The sequence below is a fragment of the Magnolia sinica genome, chromosome 12 (assembly GCF_029962835.1).
Source record: "Magnolia sinica isolate HGM2019 chromosome 12, MsV1, whole genome shotgun sequence".
Taxonomy (NCBI): domain Eukaryota; kingdom Viridiplantae; phylum Streptophyta; class Magnoliopsida; order Magnoliales; family Magnoliaceae; genus Magnolia; species Magnolia sinica.
In genome coordinates, this window is record NC_080584.1 from 11,648,993 (window position 1) to 11,672,283 (window position 23,291).

Genomic DNA, 23,291 nt, shown 5'->3' on the forward strand with positions numbered 1-23,291 from the left:
AGCTAGGCTTGCCATGCAATCTGCATCCGTATATGTATACGTTGACTTATCAGAACGTCCAGTTGCTTGCAACGCCTGCTATTTCAACCCTCGTAACCCACAGCTCCGTGGGGCTAACCCAGATTGTTCGTGAGACACCCACCTGGTCCATCAATTTCACAGGATCTCAAGAAAGATGTGAGCCTAAAAATAAGATCATTCCAAAACTCAAGCAGTCCGTAACCACGGGAAACATTCGTGACTAAACTCCAATCGGGCCAAAGAAGTTTTGAATCAAAGTGATACATGTGTTTTTCCCATATGCTGGTAGAAATAAATGCGGATTGCATACTGACATTATTGGATGTACTCTGTGGGTCCAACCATGATGTACGTGTTTTGTCCACTTTGTCCATCAATTTTAGATCATTATTTTAGAGCATGACCTGAAAAATGAGGCAGATTCATAAGTGGACCACGCCACACGATAACAGGGGTGATTGAAGGCCCATCATTAAAAACTTCCTAAGCTCATTGTAATATTTATTTGCCATCTAACTTGTTGATTAAGTCACACAGTCTCACATGAAGGGAAAACATAAATATAAGCTTAATCCAAAACTTTTGCAGCCGTTAATAAGTTTTTAATGGTGGCATTCAATCGCCATTTTTTGTGTGCGGTCCACATGAGATTTAGATCTGTTTCAGTTTTGGGTTCAGGCCCTAAAATGAACCGGAAAAATGGATGGATGGTATGTATAAAACACATACATCATGGTGGGCTCACAGCACCATACAGTAGTGAGTAACTACCGAGAGTGTCAATATGCAATCTGGGTCCGGTGGACATACCTTATGAGCACCCCTTTCTGAGGCTATTGAAATATGTGCGGCCCAATATTTTCATTTCTTCAACCGTCCATTAGCAATCTTCACGGCAATCATCTACACGCGCAACAAAGATGCCACGCTACTTGCTGCTCACATGTGTCATGGAGAAACACGTGTGAGAGAATCTATCCACTGCTCAACTCAGCCCGTGGTAAAATCTAGCCAATATGCTCATCCAGCAGGCAACGCATGCGTTTTGAAGGTGAATTGTCGTTCAATTTCTTTTAATGTCCATTTATTTACACATGATCGAGTTTCCATTTGATTAGGTGGCGTACGATACTCCAGCCGACTATGATGATTGATAAGCAGGCACTCAGAAACTGTACACCTGGTGTACATTAAATCAAGTGATACTGTCCAAGATAGGTCATCATCCCAGCTATCATATTGTTTTAATGGTATTAACCTCTGGTTTATGGGCATTTGTTGCTGAATCCAGGCCGTTGGGTATTTCTTTCTTTTTCTTCTTCTTCATTTTTTTAAAATTTTTTTTTAAAAGTCTCAACCTCTGGTTCATGGGCACAGCTTACAATTCATATAAAGTGATGACCTAGATCTTGACAGTTTAAGTTGAGTTACTCTCATGCAATAGGTACAGTTTCTCAGTGCCCATGTCCCACTGCAGCATGAAGTTCTTCTCCATTTAATCAGATGAGATCACGAGAAAAAAAAGGTAGGAAATGTCTTTATTACAGGAAGTCTCCCTTCTTGCTCTGTCTTAGTCATTTCGTGGTCCAGTGGACATTCTTTAGTCAATTGGAAGCCAACAGCTAGTAAGATGGCCAAATTAATGGAGTTACGGAAGAGTAATTAGAGTAGAGTTCATAAGGTCAAGTAAGAAAAGATGCTAATAACAGCTACTAAATAATTCATGAGGTCAAGTAAGAAAAGATGCTACTAACAGCTACTAAATAAACGACTGAAGTAAGAGTTCAATAGGTCAAGTAAGAAAAGGATAATACCATCAGCTACTAAATAAACGGGTGAGCACGTGGAATTGTTCTAACACAGAAATAACAAGGGTTAAAAAAAAGATATTGTAGGAGGTGACTCTTGTAATAAAAGTAAAAACACATCTATATATTAAAGGATTCTGGGATTTTAAGTTCTATAGCTACAGTACACCTATGCCTGGAATGATGAAAAGGTCCGTGCCAAAATCTCCATCTCATACACTGCTTGCCTTTTGCTTTTGGTGCATACACCTCTTGTGTTTGGTGGAGAGATGCAAAGCTAAAGATGCAGCTAATGCAACAACAGACCCAGATGAAGGTATGCATCCTTAGAATTTCAATCTCTATCATGAAAATTTAGAGTTTCATTTTAACACGAATTCTATTTTCTGTTGTTTTGAATCATTTGATTGAAACCAAGTGTCACTTTGTTTTGATATATTTTCCTTTAATGAAGTAGAAATGTGAATTATCTGAGAACTCAGCCACTGGGAGCCTTGGCTCTTGCTGCTGGTCTCAAACCTAGAAAAAGGACCAGGCTTCTCTTAGGTTGGCTGCTGGCATTTCTTATGAATCCTGTGCTGAACAGGATACATCAGGTAGTCAACTCCAATTAATTGGAATATGGCTTAGATGACATGAAGGCAATCAAATTGAAATTGAATTATTATTTTTTTCCCTAGCGTCAAGGCGTCAGATGGAGCAAAATGCAATCACGACCATCCATCTTCTGGTTTGTACTATATATGAGCCATGGACCAAAAGTTGTCTCAATTGGACAACTGTATCTGGGGATTGCACTTTTACCCAGTTGCCTATCATTTTTCATCATTTTTTGCCTGTGACCATTTGTTTGTAGATCAAGTGGGTGGTGCGATTTCTTGGGCTGAGGCCCATCGATGCTGTGGGCCACCAGATAGATGTTTTGTATCTTCTATACACCACATGCATAGCGGTGGAATCTAACATTTCTTTTTCATATATATATTTTTTTAATACCAAAATAATGTTGAAGGCTTTTTTTATTTATTTATTATTATTATTTTTTTTTGGGTTAAATCTAAAGTCTGAAATCTGAATTTAAAGTCTGAAAACCTATGTGGTAACTATCCAAAAGAGAACTAAAGTCTACAAATTAAGTATTGAATTCGAAACAATCTGTTTGTTAACAAATGTCTGAAATATGTTAATTTGATACATTTGCTAATTCTCTAACTGTGGGCCCACCATAATTTATTTTATTTATTCACATTGTTCATCCATTTTGATAACTCATTTTATGACATGATCCCAAAAATGAAGTAATCCAAATCTTAGGTGGACTAAACCACATGAAATGGTGGTGATTAACCATTAAAAACTTCTCATGGGCCATGAAAGTTTTGGATCAAGCTGATATTTGTGTGGTCCCTTTGTCCCGGTCTTTGTGACCTTACTAACAGGTTGGATGGAAAATAAACATTACTTCCCAAGATGTTTTTAATGGTGGGTATTCAATCACCACTTTTTCCTGTGACGTGGTCCACATAAGATTTGTATCTACTTCATTTGTTGGATCTTGATATAAAACTCTTGTGGTGTGGTCCACAAAATATTCGCTCCTTGCAACTTCTCAGGTGGGCAGCTCCTTGTGACCCCATAACTTAGTGAGGCCAACACATCACCGAGGTGGTATCTAGCACACCACAAAATCCGCTTCTACTAAAATCAGATGCCCAATCCGACCAAAGGCGTCAACTGGAATTTTGTGCCCAAATTTAAGTGGACTTCACCGTGGTGTTTGTGAGAAATCCACTCCATCCATCCATTTTTATAGATCATGTTATGACATGAGGCTAAAAAATGAAGCAGATCTAAGATTCACGTTGGCCACATGATAAAAAACAATCCATTGAAAACTTTCTTGGGCATAGAAGGGCCTAATCAAGTTGATATTTGTGTTTGCCCTTCTCTAGGTCTGTGTGACCTAGTCAACAGATGCTAAATAAATGTAATAGTGAGCCCCGGGAGTTTTTTTATGGTGAGCATCCAATTACCACTATTTTATTGTGGTATATAGTCTATTAAAGATTTGGATCTATCTCATTTTTTCGCTAACATCATAAAATGACGTGGAAAAATAGATGGACGGTGTGGATAAAACACATATATCATGGTGAGGCGATCGGATTTGCATATCCAATTCAGTCCATATGGTATGTACAAACGTATACCGGAAGATAAAAGTATCGTCTTAGGCATATTTGGGTGTCCACGAAATCGCAAGTGATCACATCCATGTTTCGGGGAGAGATGCTTAGGCTGCGTTTGGATGCATTATAGGATTGGATTGCAATAATTACTTGAATTGTCCCAATGATCCAATTGGTGGAAATCAAATGGATGAGTGGAAATAAAACATCAACGGTCCAAATTCATCTAGAAAAACAAGATGATAAAGTTGGTTAGATCAGCTCTAATTTCGACCAATTTTAAATCGAAGTGGGACCCAAGAATTGAATGGTCCAGATGGGAAAATATGGACACTATGTACGGTGAATGAGATACCAAAAAATAAAAATGGTCAATTATCACGTGGCTGAGCGTGACTCAAATTTTCTTTCCATTATCTTAATCAAACAAATCGTGTGGCCTACCCAAGTCCAAAATAAAGCTGTGGACTGCATACCTTCCGCCTCTATGATGCTGACATGGTGCAATGGAGCTGTTCAATTGGACTGTGGCCCACCTACGTGAGCTGATATCGATGTTTTAAGAAATGGACGAGAGGATCCATGGTCCACGCGCATGTGCGAGGAATCTCAAGTACTCACAACCACATGAGCCAAAGTGGCACATGGGCATGCTATCCAAGCCATCCATGGAATTGGATTTACAATCTTAGAGATTTGTAGGACATCTCCCATCCACTGTTCATGATACTTGATGGACGGTCTTGATCATTGAACCATGGCTCAGCATTTATAGAATCATGCACGGGCTGATGAGCAGGAGGTACTATGGGGTCTTTATCATGAAATCGGACTGCGGACTGAGTTACTCGGTAAGATCTTATCGTACTGAGTAAACTCAGTTGAGCCCACCATGAAGGTATGTAGTTTATCCACGCTGTCCATCAGTTATTTTCCATATCATTTTAGGGGTTGAGGTTAAAATTGAAACATATCCAAACCTCAAGTGGACCACACCACAGGTAACACGGGGAATAATAATTTGTACCGTTGAAACCTTGATCGGGCGCACAGTAATGGTTATTTGTCATCCTGCCTGTTCATAAGATCACACAGACATGGACCCACTGAGTTTTCGAAGTAGTTACTCGATACGCAATCCGCTACCCTTTCTCATCAGCAACCGTACCAGCGGGGAAAATAGGAAGCGTAATGGCTGGTGTACTTGGTGTCGTGTGAAGACGGCCACAGACGGTCCTCGAGCTCCGAGTTGGACGAACGGCTCAAAGGAGATCAAAGTTATATAGCCCCCAAAATGATGTATTTATTATATCCACACCGTTCATCTATATTTTGAGATCATTTTAGAGAATGAGGCTAATCATATAAAAAGCTCAACTGGACCACACCACAAATAGCATCAGGGATAGAAATCGGATTGACGTACTGAGTTATTCAGTATGCTGTTACCGTACTGAGTAAACTCTATTAGGTCCACTGTGAATGCATGTGGTTTATCCATGCCATACATCTATTTTTTTCAAATCATTTTAGGGTTTGAACCCAAAATTAGAGCATATCCAAAACTCAAGTGGACCATACCACAGGAACAGTAGAACTATTGATTTCCGCCGTTGAAACCTTTCTAAGGCTTCCAGTAATGTTTATTTGTCATCCAATCTGTTCATAAGATCACAAAGACATGGATAAGGTGAAATATCAGCTTGATATAAAATTTATGTGACCCTCAAGAACTTTTCAACGGTAAACGTTAAATTCACACTATTTCCAGTGCCGTGGGCCACTTGAGATTTGGATATTTTTAATTTTAGGGATAATGATCTAAAATTATCTGATAAATTGGATGTATGGAGTGGATAAAATGCAGTGGGATCCATAGAGTTTCTGCAGGGATAATGCATGATTCTGTAGGTTTTAGGGGTGATTGTGCATTCCCCCTCCCATATCCCAGCTGAGTTTTTGTTGTGGATGATTCCTGGGACGTGTAGTGCCCACGAGGAGTTGCACCAGATACACATTCTCTGTTCTACATGCACGTCCCGCCATTGATTGGACAAAAAAACACCGCATTGGAACATATCAACCTGATTATCATTTAATTGTGTTCCGGTAATGATATCATGCTGTGGAACGTTAGTTACCATAAGTTCCAAATTATGGGACTCACTATTATGTGGGAGTGCTGTCCAACCAATCCATTATATGCAGCCCCCAACTGTAGGCTTAGTCACAAAATTCAGCCTGATCCATGACTCAGGTGGGCCACAACAAAGGGAATAATGGGGGACGATGGGGATGCGTGCCAAATGGAATGTGGGGTGGAGGATGTTGTTTGTATGTCATCCAACCTGGTCATCATGTGAATCCTACTAAGATGAAGGGATAATACAGATACCAACCTATTCTTAAATTTAGATGGGCTACAACAAATGAAAAGGTAGGTTTTAGGGGTGATTGTGCATTCCCCCTCCCATATCCCAGCTGAGTTTTTGTTGTGGATGATTCCTGGGACGTGTAGTGCCCACGTGGAGTTGCACCAGATACACATTCTCTGTTCTACATGCACATCACAGGTGAGCCCTACAGTTGGAACATATGGTTGTTTCAACTCCTTTCCCAAATTTTCTCCGACTCAACAGCCGTTTGATGGCCCCCATGGGCTTATTATAATAATTTTTGTTTTTTGTTTTTTTTTCCCTGTGTGTGGACAGAGAGGGCTCTTAATGCCATTTTCCAATATTGGGGTCTTTCTGATACTTCTGATGACTGGAACATAAGTGGAGACCCATGTAGTGGGACTGCCGTTGATCTATCAATTAGAGTCAGCAACCCTGGGATCAAATGTGATTGCCAATCCAACGGTGGAGGCACCTGCCACATAACCGTAATGTACGTGCACACTCTCAGATATGCCAACTTGGTACGAAAATATGATTAATCAAGTGGACCATCTGGTGGGTCTTGCCTGTTTAGGATTTCCTGATCAATTTGATGGCTCATCCATAGAGGGAACCACCAGATGAATGGCTTGGATCATTGAGGATATATGCTACATGTGCTTAAAGGCTTATCGGACTACCAGTTCAGGTATTCCTTTGGCCCATACTTATATTTGCACTTCTTACTTTCAGGAGTGTGCAAGACTACCCGACAGAGAGACGGCGGGTAATTCCGGAAGAGCTCCTGAACCTGACATACCTTACAAATTTGTACGGATCCTCCTTCCTTTTTTTCCGTTGTTATTACTTGGGTACTTGCTTGAGAAACGGTTTGATGCTCTGGCAGAATGCTGTAGTTTAAACTCAGGCATTAAGATTTTGTAAAACTGGAGTATGAGTAACTAAGATTAACCGTCCAAATATTAGGACCCAGTTTAAATGGATTTTGGATCAAAACTTAGGCATTTTAAGCTTCTTGAGTGGCCGCTTGGTGGATATTTGATGCAGAGCTGAAATGAGCGTCATTCAATGGTCTGAATTCTAAGGAAAAGTATTCATTAATCAAAGGTTATGATCATTCAATCAATCCAACTTTAAAGAAGAAATTATCTTCACTGGGTCTTTATTTTTGGCCGTTTTCTTTGAGTTAATACATGACACGTGTACACACTCTACGTGGCTGAGTATGGGTGATCACAATGTCGCAGAGAAAGTATCGGACCCGACTACCTACTGTGCCATCTGGTCTCGAGTCGAGTCGTGACTCACCCAAGTATGGAGTGAATTTACCTGACTCGCACCAGTGAGAGGTGACTCATGGTGTGGAGCTGGATGGGTCAGACCGAGTCCAAATCAACTTAGACGAGACGCATTTGTCTCTTCTGATTCATTTAAAAGATTGACCCGGTTAGTTATTGGACTGGGTAGGGTTAAGCTCATTGGTCTTAATATCTGAAAAGGATGAGCCAGGGATGCTCACCGGCGGATCTTGGGTTGGCTTAGGCCCGGATTCCAAACTGTTCCGGTCACGCCTGATAGTGGGCTCAGCCTATTTACATGCAAACCCAGGCTAAATTTTTTAATCATCGCCCTCCTTAGTCCTAAGCTCAGGCCTACTATGTTACTGGCCCGGGAATTCAATGGATCTAATCATAGAGTGGTTTACACATGTAAAAAAGAATCGGATGGCCAGGGAAATTGACCGATGGTAAACATTCAACGCACATGTGTGGCCCATTAATTTAGAGGTAAAGCTTTGTTAGTTTAATTTGTGGAATCTACGAAATGGTTTTGGTATTGTACACGTGTCATGTGTCACCGAGTGTTTTCTACGTATCGCAGGACTCTATCAGAAATGGGCATGGAGGGCTTCTTGCCATCATTTATCGGTAAATTTAGGCACCTGCGCCACCTGTAAGTATCGAATTTCTCTCCCAGCAAAATATCTGCTGTTGCTGTTAGGCAATCTGGATCACTAATTAATTTCACCCAAACCTCTGAAACATTCATGGATCATCTGATTTTTGGATGGTCCGGAGCCGTCTGATTTTTCCCTTCAAATTTGGAACTCACGTTAATTTACTTGTAACCGTTCATCTGATAAAGCATCAATTGCACTGTTAGAATAACTTGATCAGCTCTATTTTAGATATATGCTCCCATTCAAAGTTTTCCCACAATTTCGATGGTCTGGAGTGCCACATAGTAAGTGGAGAAGTCACCACCACTTTCCTAATGGTGGCTAACTATTACAGTAATTTGTATATGGTGCAACTAGTTGTATCTTATAAAGATTTACACCTTCGGTGATAAGTCCAATGGTTGATCTGTTGGGCCTGGCAGGGAATTTGGCACACCAAAAAGTACTGCACCAGTCAGGATGATCCTAGCCACCGCTTTCAAAGACTTTCGAGGATGGTAATTGACAGTTATAAATAAAAGTCCACCACTGCCTTCAATTGGTGGCTAGGATGCACCCAATGAAATATCTTTTATATATAAATCATCTGCAGACCGTCCTAATCATGGACCCCTTCTTGATGGCTCATACATCAAAACTCACTTGAGGGGAAAATCATATCTAATTTTCCAACCATTGAATATGGAAATCGGACCAGTTTCTTTTTAACCGTCAAGTTGTAGCCTCCAGTTGGATGGTTAGGATTATCTGATCAGCATCATTTGGTATATCACAAGTGATCTCTATGGGACGTCAAATGAACAATAAAAATCTCATCCGTCTATATGCAATAGCATGTCCCACAGTGGCATACGCGTAATATTGGGGCATTTAGTCCGCTGATGACGTTGTGTAGATCTTCAAGTCTAACAACCAGGCCTTTTCGCCGTTGGGGCAGTTACGCAACAAATGGATGGCTGGAAAAAAAATAAAAATGCTTTAGCTATAAGTTTGTTTTGTACACCATGGCCTACTTTGATCTAGAAGATCTAATCAGTGAGGCCCACCTTATGGAAAGCTCAGATCTGAGCACATGTGCCTTATTCAAAGATGCTGTTGTGTAGAGCTGGACAAGGCTCTGTACATGTGTGGATGATCAAAACCATGGTTGGGCATATCTGGAATGGATGAGGCTGGTCATCCTTTCACAACCATTCAGTAGTTCACATGATTATATTATAGTCTGTGAAATCTGTGCCGAAGTTCATGACCATTCATCCGAACCGGAGATACCACTGTGGAAACTTCAACATGAACGGTCTGAATCATTCGGGTAGTGGGACACATCTTGTCGAGAAGCCACATCTTTCCTGCAAAGATGCCACTTCTGTGGGGAATCCAAACCATTCAAACTTGTAGGCCCCACCTGTAGACACACCTAGCTAGCACGAAAATCAGCCAACTCTTTCACTAGCTGGGTCGCACCGTTGGAATAAGTAGATAACCGAAGGTCTAACTCAACATCCAGGCATGACTTTTGAAGCTACATGGTCGTCATCATGGGACCTAACATTGGCATGGTACGGATTTTCTACACAAGTGGCATGTTGACAGGAAACTGCACCACAAGTAAGCTTATTTCCAGCTGCACCTTCACTTCTTAGATGATAGAAAAATGACGTAAGGCTATTGCAGGGTTTCCAATTATTCTTAGGATTAAATAAATAATTATTAACTTTTAGGGCTATAAGCCAAATAACTACTCTGGTTTGTTCCAACTTGATAAATAACCACAATTTTTAGCCATTGATAAATAACAAAACATAATTAATTATTCATTTACAGGGATATAAGCAGCAATAACTTCAATGGTTCGCTCCCACCTGAGATAGGGACTTTGCCAAGTCTGGAGCACTTGTAAGTTCTGTTATTTATCTATTTATTTATTCTTCTTTGGAAGTGCCATGGATATGTTTGGAATTTTTAATTTTCCAACCAACTTCATAGTTATTAACATGCATCATTTTTATTTTCTTCTTTTTCTTTTTGAGAAGGTTTAAGTCCTACCAGTTGGAATTATTTCCATCCAAACTTACTAAGAGATTAGCTGGAGGATAGCCTTGTACGAAAATCATTCCCATCGATTCATTAAGTGGGCTAGACCAAAAACAATTTTTAGCATTGGTAATAACAAAATCTAATTAGTTATTTATTTTCAAAAATATTAAAGCTACAATATGTTCAAAGGTTACCAACAACAGTTAGTTTTGGTCCTTTTTTTGTGTTAGTTCTATTTAATTATTTTTCTTTAGAAATGCCATATGATGTTTTTGGAATTTTGAATTTGCCAACCAACTTAGTAGTGGTTATTATACAGTAATTTTTTTTTTTCCTTTTCTTTTCAAGTAGGTTTCAAGTTCACCTAGTTGGTCCATAAGTTACTATCATGTCCTAATGACATCCAATCCTCCTAATAGGTGAGGATTGCCTTGCATGAAAATCATTATCATCCACTCACTAGGTGGGCCATACTGTAACAATAAATTTTAACAATTGAAAAATAACAAAATATAATTAATTAATTAATTTTTTACCAGAATATATGGAGAGCTGGCTTCAAAGGTTTGCTCCCACTTGAGCTGGGGAATATGTCAAGGCTGCAACAACTGTAATTATGTTGTTTCTATTTAATTGTATTTAATTATTCTTCTCCGGAAATGTCGATGATATGTTTAGAATTTTGAATTTGCCAACCAACTTAGTTGTAACTAATATGAGGCATTTTTATTTTCTTCTTTTCCTTTCTGAGAAGTTTTCGAGTCCAATCAATTGGACTATAAGTTACTGTCCACCTAGTGAGTTAAGTTCCTACCTATCATGTCAGTGTGACATCCAACCATTCTAATCGGTTGGTTGCACCCTAAGGACAGCCTTGTACTAAAATAATTTCCATCCACTCATTAGATGTGCCAGACCATAAAAACAATTTGTAGCCGCTGATAAATGACAAAAAATAATAATTTATTTATTTTCAGGGATATAAGGTACAATGGCTTCAACGGTTTGCTCCCACCTGAGCTGGGGAATTTGTCAAGTCTGCAAGAACTGTAAGTTTTGACTTTGTTTTTCTAATTGTATTTAATTATTCTTTTTTAGAAATGCCATATGATGTTTTTAGAATTTCAAATTCTCCACCCAACTTGATAGTAATTATTACGCGATAATCTTATTTTCTTCTTTTTCATTTTAAGTTTCTAATCCAACCAGTTGGATCATTAGTTATTGTCTGGCCAATGACTTATTTCCAACCTATTATGTTCATATACGACATCTGACCTTTCCAATAGGTTGGCTCCACCAAGAGGATAGCCTTGTACGAAAACAAGTCCCATCTCATTAGGTGGGCTAGATCATAGCAACAAGTTTTAGTCATTGATAAATATCAAAATTTAATTATTTATTTATTTTTAGGGATATAAGGGACAATATTTACTTTAGTTTTATCCGACACGAAGTGTAGGAATTTGACAGGCCTGCAACAGCCATCAGTTCTAATTATTATTATTATTATTATTATTATTATTATTTTAATTTTTAATTATTCTTGTTCAAAATTGTCATATGATGTGCTTGTAATTTTTAATTTTCCACCCAATTTATAATGATTAATATGCAGTAGGTTTTATTTTACTTTTTCATTTTCTTTTTGAGAAGATTTCAAGTCCAGCCAGTTGGACCATAAGGTGGTCTCTAGTTTTTGTAAATAATAATAATAATAATAAAATAATCTTCATTTTTATTTGGTTTTGTATAAGCAAGTGTTACACAAATTACGATGTATGTATATGTCAGACTAAACTTCTTTTGAGATGGTTCGAGCATTCCTCTAGCTGTTAATCACACAAGAAATATCTACAATTGGATTGATGATCTATGCCTGTTTTTTTACAGATACATGAGTAGAAGTGGGATAGGCGGCGAGATTCCTTCAACATTTGCTAACTTGAGAAACATGAAGATCTTGTAAGAGTTTATGATTATACCAAGCGTCATAGGCCTCAACTTAGATTGCTCTTAATAAGCATTAAAATAGAAAAATAAAAATAAAAATAAATAGTAATTGTCTGAATTCAACATATCACTAATGCCCATTATCCAGAGCTTAGGATTGTTGGATCCATCAGATTTTGGGGTTATGACTAATTTACTGTGGGCCCCATAATTTCGGACAGTTCAATTTTAGTTACTTATACGGTATGTTTATCATTTTTGATCCCTTAATTTATTAATATTTATGGTGGAAAATCTGATTGGATTTCAGGTGGGCATCTGGTAGCCAGTTGACAAAGATACCTAATTTCATTGGGAATTGGACTCTTACGGATTTGTAAGTTATACTTACGAGTTGGACTTGAATTCTATCCACGTTCAAAGTAGGATTCCCGCTGTGTTCAAAACTTGGCCATCCAGTGGGCCACACATGTACATCGAATGGAAATCGGATTGCATACTGAGTTACTTGGTTCGATTAATCATACTAAGTAAACTCCATTGGGCCTACCGTGGATTTGTGGTTTATCCATGCTGTTCATCCATATCTTCAGCTCATTTTAAGGGCGAACCCCAAAATTGAAGCATATCCAAAGCTCAAGTGGACCACACTAGAAGAAACAGTAGAGTAATGATCTCCACTGTTGAAACCTTCTTAGGGCCTCCAGTGATGTTTATTTGTCATCCAACCTATTCATAAGATCACACGGACATCAATGAAGGGAAAACACACATATCATTTTCATCAAAAACTTCTGTGGCCCTCAGGAATTTTTCAGCGGTGTATGTTCAATTCAAACATTTTCTGGTGGAGTGGTCCAATTAAGCTTTTGATATACATCATTTTTGGGCTCAAGCCCTAAAATTATCTGATAAAATGGATGAACAAAGTGGATGAAATACATAAATCACATGGTAGCCCCGTAGAGTTTACTCAGTAGCCTACTCAGTTACTCAGTATGCAATCCGCTTCCTGTTAGCGTGGATAACTGGTCATTTTTTTAGCTACAAGTGGGACCTATCATATATATGAGCAGCTTGGCAGGTGCACTTGGCAGACCTCTTTTTACTTGACATACCATGGAATAAAGTGAGTCAAATGTTTTGGACGGTTTACTTTGAGTTAATGCATGCCACATGTACACATTCTAAGTACCTGAGTGTAGATATTCCTTATTCCTAGCTAGGGTTGTACATTGAACCGATTGAGTTGAGGTGGGCCAAGCTTGGCTTGACTCATCCGCCCTCTCTTCGAATTTGAGCTCACCCTCAAGTTTACCATTAGATCTCGTCTTGTTTGACAAACTTTTTGAAGCCCAGCCTGACCCGACCCGACCCGACCCAACCCAACCCAACCCAACCCTCAAATCAAATATTCAAAATCTGGAATATCTCAATTTTGAAATTTGAGATTTTTATATTTTCAAATAATTATAAAAAAATAAAATCAAAGAATAGATTTAGATTCAAGTACATTTTCAAATAATATATATAAAGGTTCCATGCGCGGCTCATGCGAACTTCCCATGAGGTTGAGCTGTGTGGGCCCCACCGTGATGCGTGTCGACCATCAACACCATGCATTTGATGGGTCCCCTTCAAATTATGTGATATCCTAAAAATCAGTCATATATAGAACTCAGGTGGGCCATACCATCTAAAATCATGTGAAGGCATGCCTAAAACATATAAAAGCACTTGGTGGGGCCCACTTGAAATTTTGATGCATCGTAAACTTGGTTTGATCCCTCTTCCAAGTGGGACACACATAATAGATGGGTTGGATTTATGAACCACATCTCGCTGGGCCCAACAAATGATTATGAATGTTTTAATGGAAGGTAACTACTCTCAACTTTTGTATTTGGTGTGGCCCACAAAAGTCACGGATTGACTTGATTTTTAATCCCCAGGCTCACCATGGAATGGTGCATTTGACTGATGGGGTAGATGGTCAACACGCATCATGGTGGGGTCCACACAACTCGACCTCATGGGAAATTCCCATGAGCTCGACCACATAGAACCTTTTCCCACACACACACACACACACACACACATACATATATATATATATATATATATATTATATATATATATATATATATATATATATATATATATATATATATATATATATATATATAAATCGAGTTGAGTCGAATCAGTGATGGACCCGTAGGTTTCAACACTAAGTCATGGGTTCGGATACCCATGTGGAATATGTGAAAAATGGTATGAAATTCGGATACCCATGTGGAATATGTGAAAAATGGTATGAAATACTGGGCTGGACTACCATTCCAACTCATCTGATTTTGAGTTGATTCGTAACTCACCTGGGTTGGAACTTGGAAGTGAATCAGCCTGACTCACCTCAGTCCGGAGTGACTCATGTTGTCGAACTGGATGGGTTGGACTGAGTCCAAATAACTCAGACAAGCCGTATTTAACTCATCTGATTCATCTATCCATGGCCAGAGTGCAAGTGGGTTGGGACTCAGCATGTATTTGAAAGATTGGGCCTGATTAGTAAATGGGCTGGGTAGGGGTCAAGCTTATTGCTCTTAATATCTGGCCAGGTCAGCCCGGATTTTCAATGTTTGGGCCAGGCCTGACCCTTGAGTCTATTACATGCAAACCCAGGCTAAACTTATTAACCATAGTCCTACTGAGTCCTAGGTTCACTCAATTGGGCCACATTTTGTTACCTGGCTCAGAAATCCAATGGATCAACTCATGTGGTGGGCCCCCACCTGATGAGCGGCTTTATCTTGTACACGTGTCACACGTCACCTAGTGTTTTCTATATATATTGCAGGGATGTGTCAAATAATTCCATAACGGGTCCCTTACCAGCATTCATCGGCAACATAACCAGCATGCTCTCCTTGTAAGTATCTAAAATTTTACCACAGCGTGTTGCTGTTATTTATCATTCGTTAACAGTCCACATGGCATGGTTGTAGGGTAATCCAGACCATCCAAATCTCTGAAACATTCGTTGAAGCAGCATACCCAAGGAAAAAGAAATTATACCAAGAGCTTGATATGAGTCATCTGACTTTTCCTTTAAATTTGGAACACTTGTTAATTTACTTTTAACCGTTCATCCGGTGACCGTCAATTGGATGGTTAGGATTACTTTATCAGCTGGATTTTAAATATATGCTCCATCCACAGTTTCCTCACAATTTGTATGGCCTGGATAGCTGCACACGAGTGCCACTTAACTGTAACAGTGTTGACCCAACCGTTTTCTGTATATATTGCAGGGATGTCTCAGAAAATAACATGACGGGTCCCTTGCCAGCATCTATCGGCAATTTAAAGAACTTGAGCTTCCTGTGAGTATTGAAATTTCTCCCACAGTATCCTTTTTTTTTTGGTAACACACGCACACACACCTCCGCACTCCCACAGTATCTGCTGTTGCTATTACTTATCACTTGTTAACCGTCCACATGGCATGGTCGTAGGGCGATCCAGACCATCCAAATATCTGAAACATTCATGGATGCAGCATACACAAGGGGAAAAAATTACACCAAGTGTTTGATAAGATCCATCTGACTTTTCCCTTTGAATTTGGAACACTCGTTAATTTAATTTTAATCGTTCACCCAATGACCATCACTTGGATGGCTAGGATTACTTTATCATCCGGATTTTAGATATATACTCCATCCATAGTTTTCCCACATTTTGAATGGTCTGGATAGCTCCACATGAGTACGACATGTTATCCTAAGGAGTCATCACCACTTTCAAAGGGGCGGTTAACTGCTACAGTGGTTTATATCCGGTGCAATCAGTTGTATCTTATAAAGCTTTACAATTTCATACATGATTTATCCTATGGTTGATCTGTTGGCCCTGGCATGAAATGTGCCTTGCCCAAAACAGACCATAGAAATCTGTATGATCATAACCAACGATTTCAAGGACTTTTGAGGATGGGAATAGCCGGTTATAAATAAAAGTACAACCAATGCCTCCAATCGGTGGCTAGGAACTGGTCAACCATCTGCAGACTGTCTTAATTATAGACCTCTGAAGTCGGTGAGAGGTAATTTTCCAACCGTTGAACTTGGAAAACTGAGCAGTTTTTTTCTAACCGTCTGTTGGTGGCCTCCTGTTGGATGGTTAGGATTATCTGATCAGCATTTGGACTGTCACAACTGATCTCGATGGCACAACAAATGAAGAATACAAATCTCATCCGTCCACATGCAAACATATGTCCCACAATGGCATACGTATAGGATCAGAGCTTTCCATCTGCTGATCAGGCCTTTTCCGGTTGGGGCGGACACACAACAAATGGATGGCTGGATAGAAGTTGCTTTCGCTGGAAGTTTGTTTTGTACACTGGTCCACTGGAGGAGTAAATCTACATGATTTTTGAGCCGGATCCATCTGATTGTTTGATCTAGATGATCATCATCATGGGGTGGATTAGGTGTGGCCCCGGCCTCACCCAAGACGGTGCCGCCCTTACCATAGAGCCCAGCTTGATGTGTGTAAACTACATCCACACCATCCATCTGTTTCACGGGATTACCGGATCATCTCCGGTCATGGGATCCAAATCTCAAGCGGACCATACTTTAGGAAAATGTGGTGACTGAAGGCCCTACCATTGAGAACTTCCTTGGGCCACTATGCTGTCTCCGTAGTGTTTATTTTCCATCCAACCTGTTGATAAAGTCACATAAACCTGCTTGATCCAAAACTTATGTGGCCCATTAACGGTCAATCACCACCATTTCCTATAGTATGGTGCACCTCAGAATTGGATCTGCTTCATTTTTAGGCTCATGCCATAAAACGAGCTGGCAAATGGATGGATGCATGGATGTAGATCATACATGCATACATCAATGTGGGCCCCATGGTAAGGACCTCGTCATCTTGGGTGGGGCCGGGCCATACCTAATCTTCCCCTCTTCATCATAGGACCTGACATTAGCATGGAACGGATGTTCTGCACAAACAACATGTTGCAGGAAAGGTTTGGCTGCACCACAAGTTAGCATACTTCCATGTGCGTGTTCAGATCTCCAGTGATAGAAAATTGATGAAGGTTATTGTAGTGATTTCAGGCCAAAACAGGATGCTTTTGGTTCTGAAATGATTAATTAATTAATTATTATTATTATTTTTTTCAGGGATATAAGCTCAAACAACTTCTCTGATTCACTCCCACCTGAGCTGGGGAATTTGACGAGTCTGGAAGAACTGTAACTTCTCTTGTTAATATTATTATTATTATTATTATTATATTTAATTATTCTTCACGGGAAATCTCATATATTGCATTCGGATTTTCAAATTTGCCACTCAAATTGTAGCGATTAATATGCAAATTTTTATTTATTTATTTATTTCCTTTCTTTATGAGAAACTTGTAAGTGGAACCAGTTGAATCATAAGTTACTGTCCACCCAATGAATCATATCCAACATTCTTATAGGTTGGCTCCACCACCAGACTAACCTGGTACAAAATTCAAACCCATCCACTCATTAAGTGGACCCACACCATAACAACAGTATTTACAGTTGATAAGTAATAAAATACAAAGTGTGGTCCACTCGATGAGAGGATGTGGTGATGTTTTGCAAACGTAATACGAATAATTAGTCCAACTTATAGGACAAGGATGGATGTCACACAAGTCAAATATTGGAATTTATTTGCTAAGTGGATTGTAACTAATTAGACTCTTTATTTTTAACCTTTCCTCATAAAACAAGAGCTAGAAGGACACGATATAGCTGAACAAAACTGTTTTACGGTGGTATGGTAGCAGCAAGATGTTAGCCTTAAGTGGTTGTCGGAATGTGTAAAATTCCCTTTCTGGATGCTTTGTTTACATTTAAATGGCTCTTCAAAGCCTCGATGAATGCCACATGTAAACACTTTAGTTGAGCCGGACCAGCATGCCAACTTGTCTACTCTCGAGTTGAGCCACGACTCACCTGAGTCAGTAGTGATTCAGCCTGACTCACACCAGTCAGGGGTGACTCATGGTGTTGAACTGGATGCATGGGTCGGACTGATTCCAAATTAACTTGGACTAGTCGCATTTAACTCATATGATTCGTCTATCCACAGCCAGAGTGCAAGTGAGTCTGGACTCAGCATGTGTTTACAAGATTGGGCCCAGTTAGTAATTGGGCAGGTAGGGGTCAAAATTCATTGTGTCGGCTCAGGCTAGGGCTGTCAACGGACGAGATTTTGCACTGATGGGGCCAGGTCTCACCCTACATCGGGTTCAGTCTATTACATGCAAACTCAGGATAAACTTGTTAACCATAGGCCTCTTTAAGTCCTACCTTCACTCACACCTCACCAAGTGTTTCTGTATCTGTTGCAGGTATTTGTCACAAAATTACATAACGGGTCCCTTGCCAGCTTCTATCGGCAATTTAATGAACTTGCGTTACCTGTAAGTATCGAAACTTCTCCCACAACAAAACATCTGCTGTTGCTATTACTTATCACTCGTTAACTGTCCACGTGGCATGGTTGTAGGAGAATCCAGACCATCCAAATTTCTGAAACATTCATGGATGAAGCACGTACACAAGGGAAAAAGAAAATTAAATCAAGAGTTTAATAGGATCCATCTGACTTTTCCATTTGAATGTGGAGCACTCGTTAATTTGCTTTTACCCTTTCATCCGATGGCCATCACTTGGATGACTAGGAGTACTTTATCAGCTGAATTTTAGTTATATACTCCATCCACAGTTTTCTTACAATTTGGATGGTCTGGATAGCTCCACGTGAGTACCATGTGGTATGCAAAAGAGTCATCACCACTTCCAATGTGGCAGTTAACTCTTACAGTGGTTTGTATCTGGTGCAACTAGTTGTATCTTATAAAGCATTACATCTGAAGTCGGTGAGAGGTAATTTTACAACCGTTGAACTTGGAAAACTGACCAGTTTTTATCTAACCGTCCATTGGTGGCCTCCAGTTGGATGGTTAGGATTATCTGATCAGCATTTGGATTGTCACAACTGATCTCAAGGGCACGACAAATGAAGAATACAAATCTCATCCGTCTATATGCAATCACGTGGTAATGATACAAATCTCATCTGAAGTCGGTGGGAATTTTATTTTTTTTTCAGGGATATAAGCTCAAACAACTTCTCTGATTCACTCCCACCTGAGCTGGGGAATTTGACAAGTCTGGAAAAACTGTAACTTCTCTTATTATTATTATTATTTATTCTTATTATATTTAGTTCTTCTTCTTCAGAAATATCATATGGTGCATTTGAAATTTCAAATTTGCCACCCAATTTATAGAGATTAATATGCAAATATTTTTTTGCCTTTCTTTTCTCTAAGTTTTCTTTCTGAGAAACTTTTAAGTCGGACCAGCTGAATCATAAGTTACTGTCCACCCAGTGAATTACATACAACCTTCTTATAGGTTGGCTCCACCATGAGAATAGCCTTGTACAAAATTCAAACCCATCCACTCATTAAGTGGACCACACCATAACAAAAATATTTACAATTGATAAGTAATAAAATACAAGTGTGGTTCGCTCGATGAGAGGATGTGGTGATCTTCACAAAACGTAATCCCAATAATTAGGCCAACTTATAGGACAAGGATGGATGTCACACACACATCAAATATTGGAATTTATTTGCTAAGTGGGACTGTAACCAGTTGGACTCTTTATTTTTAAACTTTCCTCATGAATTTTTTTTTAAAAGAAAAATAATAAAAAATGGAGTTAGGAAGCATTGATGCAGCTGAACAAAACTGTTTTACGGTGGTATGGTAGCAGCAAAATGTTAGGCTTCAGTGGTTGTTGGAATGAGTAAAATTCCCATCCCTGGACGCTTTGTTTACATTTACATGGCTGTTCAAAGTACCCTTTCAGCCATTTTAACTGCTTTGGCGATTTGAAAAATGTAACTCAATGGTCAGCTACTTTCGGTCCATTGAAATGGTGCGAGCATTCCTCTTAACTGATAATTAATAGCATTAAGAAATTGTACAACTGGATTCATTATCTATGCTTGATTTTCACGGATACATTGATGGCTGCGGGCTAAGTGGCCAGGTTCCTTCAACATTTGCCCGCTTGAGAAACGTGAATACCTTGTAAGAGCTCGTGATTATAAGCCGCATGGAAACCATCAAAATCGTAGGCCCCACCTTAGATTTCTCTTGAACTAACACTAGTACAACTTATGGTGTGCAATCCAATGGTCATTAAAATGGAAAAATTCACAATTGTCTGAATTCAACAGAGTAATGCCTATTATCCAGAGCTCAGGATCATTCGATTGATCTGATTTTTGGGTTATGACCCATCTACTGTGGGCCTCATGATTTCGGATGGTTCAATTTGTCAAACAACCATTTACTCCAAAAGCTTAAGCTGTCAGAGTGTGGTGTATCAATGTATATCAAGGGGCTTTATCACTTCAACACCCCCTGCACGTGCGACGTCAGAGGTGGGAACTCCACACGGGAACATATTAACGAAGGTGGAGGGACACTCACATCATAAATAGGCCGGGCTTAATTTCTCAGTCTCTGAGCCGGACCTGATTTTCCTGACCCCCCGTGGGAGAATAATATATTAGCGAGGCATATTTGCTGCTCTCGAGATTCGAACATAAGACCTTCCGCTCTGATACCATGTAAAATACTAACAATTCAATAGAAAGATGAATACAGAGGATATCTTTGGTTTGGCTAACACACTTGAGCCGTGCAGTTTTCCATTATATTTATAGCTATACAACTGAGAACTGTCAAATGTATAATTAGGAAACACATATGAGCAAAATAAAGAAACAAACAAATACAAACAATTACACGTTTGTAGGAGAAAGTTATGCCAATAGCTGGATTATTTTGAATTAGTAACAGAATGAATGGAGTGAAGAATTGGTGCAGATGCTCCTGAATTTTCTGCTGAAGATTCTGATAGTCTAACACAATTTTGGTTACTTGTATGCCATGTCTATCATTTCTGATCCCTTAACTTATTAATATCTGCGTTTGGATGGAAAATATGATTGGATTTCAGGTGGGCATCTGATAACAACTTCACAGGAAAGATACCTGATTTCACTGGGAGTTGGGCTCTCACTGATTTGTAAGCTAGTACTCACGAGTTCTACACTGATAATAACTCCTATCTTTCTCATTTGGTACGCATGGGATTGCATAACAAAGTCTCCCACCATCCATTGGTGGTGGACAGGAATTCTATCCACACTCAACAGTAGGTATGGTGCCACATTCTGTTCTAAATGTGGATAGGAATTTCCACCACGTTCAATGATCGGTCATCTAGTGGGCCACATGTGTGCATTAAATGTGGACAACTAGCCTTCTGTTACCTGCAAGTGGGATCTACTATGTGAGTAGCATAGCGAGTGCACTTTGCAGATCTCATTTTCTTAATATGCTATGGTATACTTCTTTAAAGAGTATTTGTAACGCTGAAAATGTTGATGCAGGAGTATGCGAGGCAATGCTTTCGAGGGTCCCATACCATCGAGTTTTTCTAAATTGACCTCAATGGAATATTTGTGAGTTTTAATCTTCAATAGTCTTCCTTCATATTACTAATTTCTGATATTGGAATTTGTGCGCTAAGGGTGTGTTTGGCTGCACTAAACATTGTGAAATTTCATGATATTTGGTGAAACCAAACACACCCCAAGTAGAATTTCCAAAAATCACGAAATGGGGTCTCCTATGTTGTGTAGGAAGGAAGTAGCTCTTTTGTATCCAGGCGAATATCATTTGATTTTTAAAGCAAAACTCTTCAAAATTGACATCAGAACAGCAGATTCAGAAAGCTACACAATCCGAACCCCATATCGCCACCTTCTACTTCATCCCCAAACCTGAACCCCCTTCTACCCATCTCTGAACCTGCACACAACCTAACCATCAACCAACTACCCAAGCCACCTCCACAACAACCCATCCTGGAAACCCCTCCCATCTGCGTCCCACCCTGGATCCCCAACTCTAGGAGGAGAGACATGGCCCATGCTCTGATAGGCATCGCAGCCTACCCGACCCTCTCAGTATCCACCCTCGTAGACTCTTTGCGAGCCTCTCCATTCAGCGCATCAGGGGCTGAAGTAGCCAGAGTATCAGACCAATCATTTCTCATCTCCTTCCACACCAGGGCAGAGGCAATCACGTTTGAACGAGACTCTAAACTCCATCAAGCTATGGGTCTCTGCACAGTATCCCCATGGGTTTCATCGGCTGTGTCAACTAACAGAGGTATTTGGATTCGAATCCAAGGAATCCCCCTCCATGCCTGGAGCAGAACCATTATCGAACTGATTGCAGGCAGATTCGGAACTGTTGTGGACATTGACTCAACATCCCTCTCAGCTTCCTTCTTCCTGTTCGCCAGGGCGAAGATCCTTCCCTTCCCTGGAGCTGCCCTATCCTCTTCCCTAGATCTGGAGGTTGAACATCTATCCTTCCCGATAATGTAATCACGACCGTTTAAGCCGTAGCCCTACATCAACCCATAGCAAGTCGTGCCCTGCACCACGATGAACAATCACAAGCACAACTTAAGCACTTCAGGGGAAGCCATCCAACCTCTTCAGCGGGAGCTAGAAATCCCCAAAAATCCACCAACTTAAGTCCTTAGCCCTTCCTTTTAAATAGGGATGAGATCATCCGTAAATGGTATTCTATAGTTTTAATAGAAATTAAGAAATAATATATCGTAGATTTTGTCCATCCGGCCCATCCCTTATATAATCCAAATCATTAATCGTAATCCAAAGCCATATTGACCATAAAATTAGAGGGGAGAAAAGACCTCTCTGCTCCCGCAGTGGTTAAATGGACCA

At 39.7% G+C, this 23,291-nt stretch overlaps 1 protein-coding gene and 1 long non-coding RNA gene across 12 annotated transcripts; both read left to right on the top strand.

Moving 5' to 3' along the window:
- Positions 1-875: 875 nt before the first annotated feature.
- LOC131220921 (probable LRR receptor-like serine/threonine-protein kinase At1g56130) lies at positions 876-20,009 on the top strand. 11 transcript variants are annotated; one of them, XM_058215864.1, is made up of 13 exons: positions 1,042-1,702; positions 1,750-2,145; positions 6,730-6,907; positions 7,150-7,227; positions 8,299-8,370; positions 10,202-10,273; positions 11,392-11,463; positions 12,308-12,379; positions 12,678-12,743; positions 15,228-15,299; positions 15,682-15,753; positions 17,578-17,649; positions 18,789-19,482. In XM_058215864.1, exons 2-13 carry the CDS (start codon positions 2,001-2,003, stop codon positions 18,862-18,864), a joined length of 1,047 nt encoding a protein of 348 aa, XP_058071847.1. In that variant the 5' UTR covers positions 1,042-1,702; positions 1,750-2,000; the 3' UTR covers positions 18,865-19,482. The 11 variants fall into 11 exon arrangements, with proteins under 11 accessions (XP_058071853.1, XP_058071852.1, XP_058071857.1 ...); XM_058215863.1 differs by having other exon boundaries at positions 1,042-2,145; XM_058215870.1 differs by lacking the exon at positions 12,308-12,379 and having other exon boundaries at positions 876-2,145; positions 18,789-19,488.
- Positions 20,010-20,475: 466 nt separating this feature from the next.
- On the top strand, positions 20,476-21,991 carry LOC131220926 (uncharacterized). Its single transcript, XR_009158888.1, has 3 exons — positions 20,476-20,547; positions 21,485-21,553; positions 21,921-21,991. It is a non-coding gene; the product is annotated as an uncharacterized LOC131220926 (long non-coding RNA).
- The last annotated feature ends 1,300 nt before the right edge of the window (positions 21,992-23,291 follow it).

Coding starts and splice junctions, on each gene's coding strand:
- LOC131220921 (XM_058215863.1), top strand. CDS start 2,001: ATGCCTGGAATGATGAAAAGGTCCGTGCCAAAATCTCCATCTCATACA. Junction 7,228..8,298: donor CTGACATACCTTACAAATTT/GTACGGATCCTC, acceptor TACGTATCGCAG/GACTCTATCAGAAATGGGCA. Junction 10,274..11,391: donor TTGCCAAGTCTGGAGCACTT/GTAAGTTCTGTT, acceptor ATTTATTTTCAG/GGATATAAGGTACAATGGCT.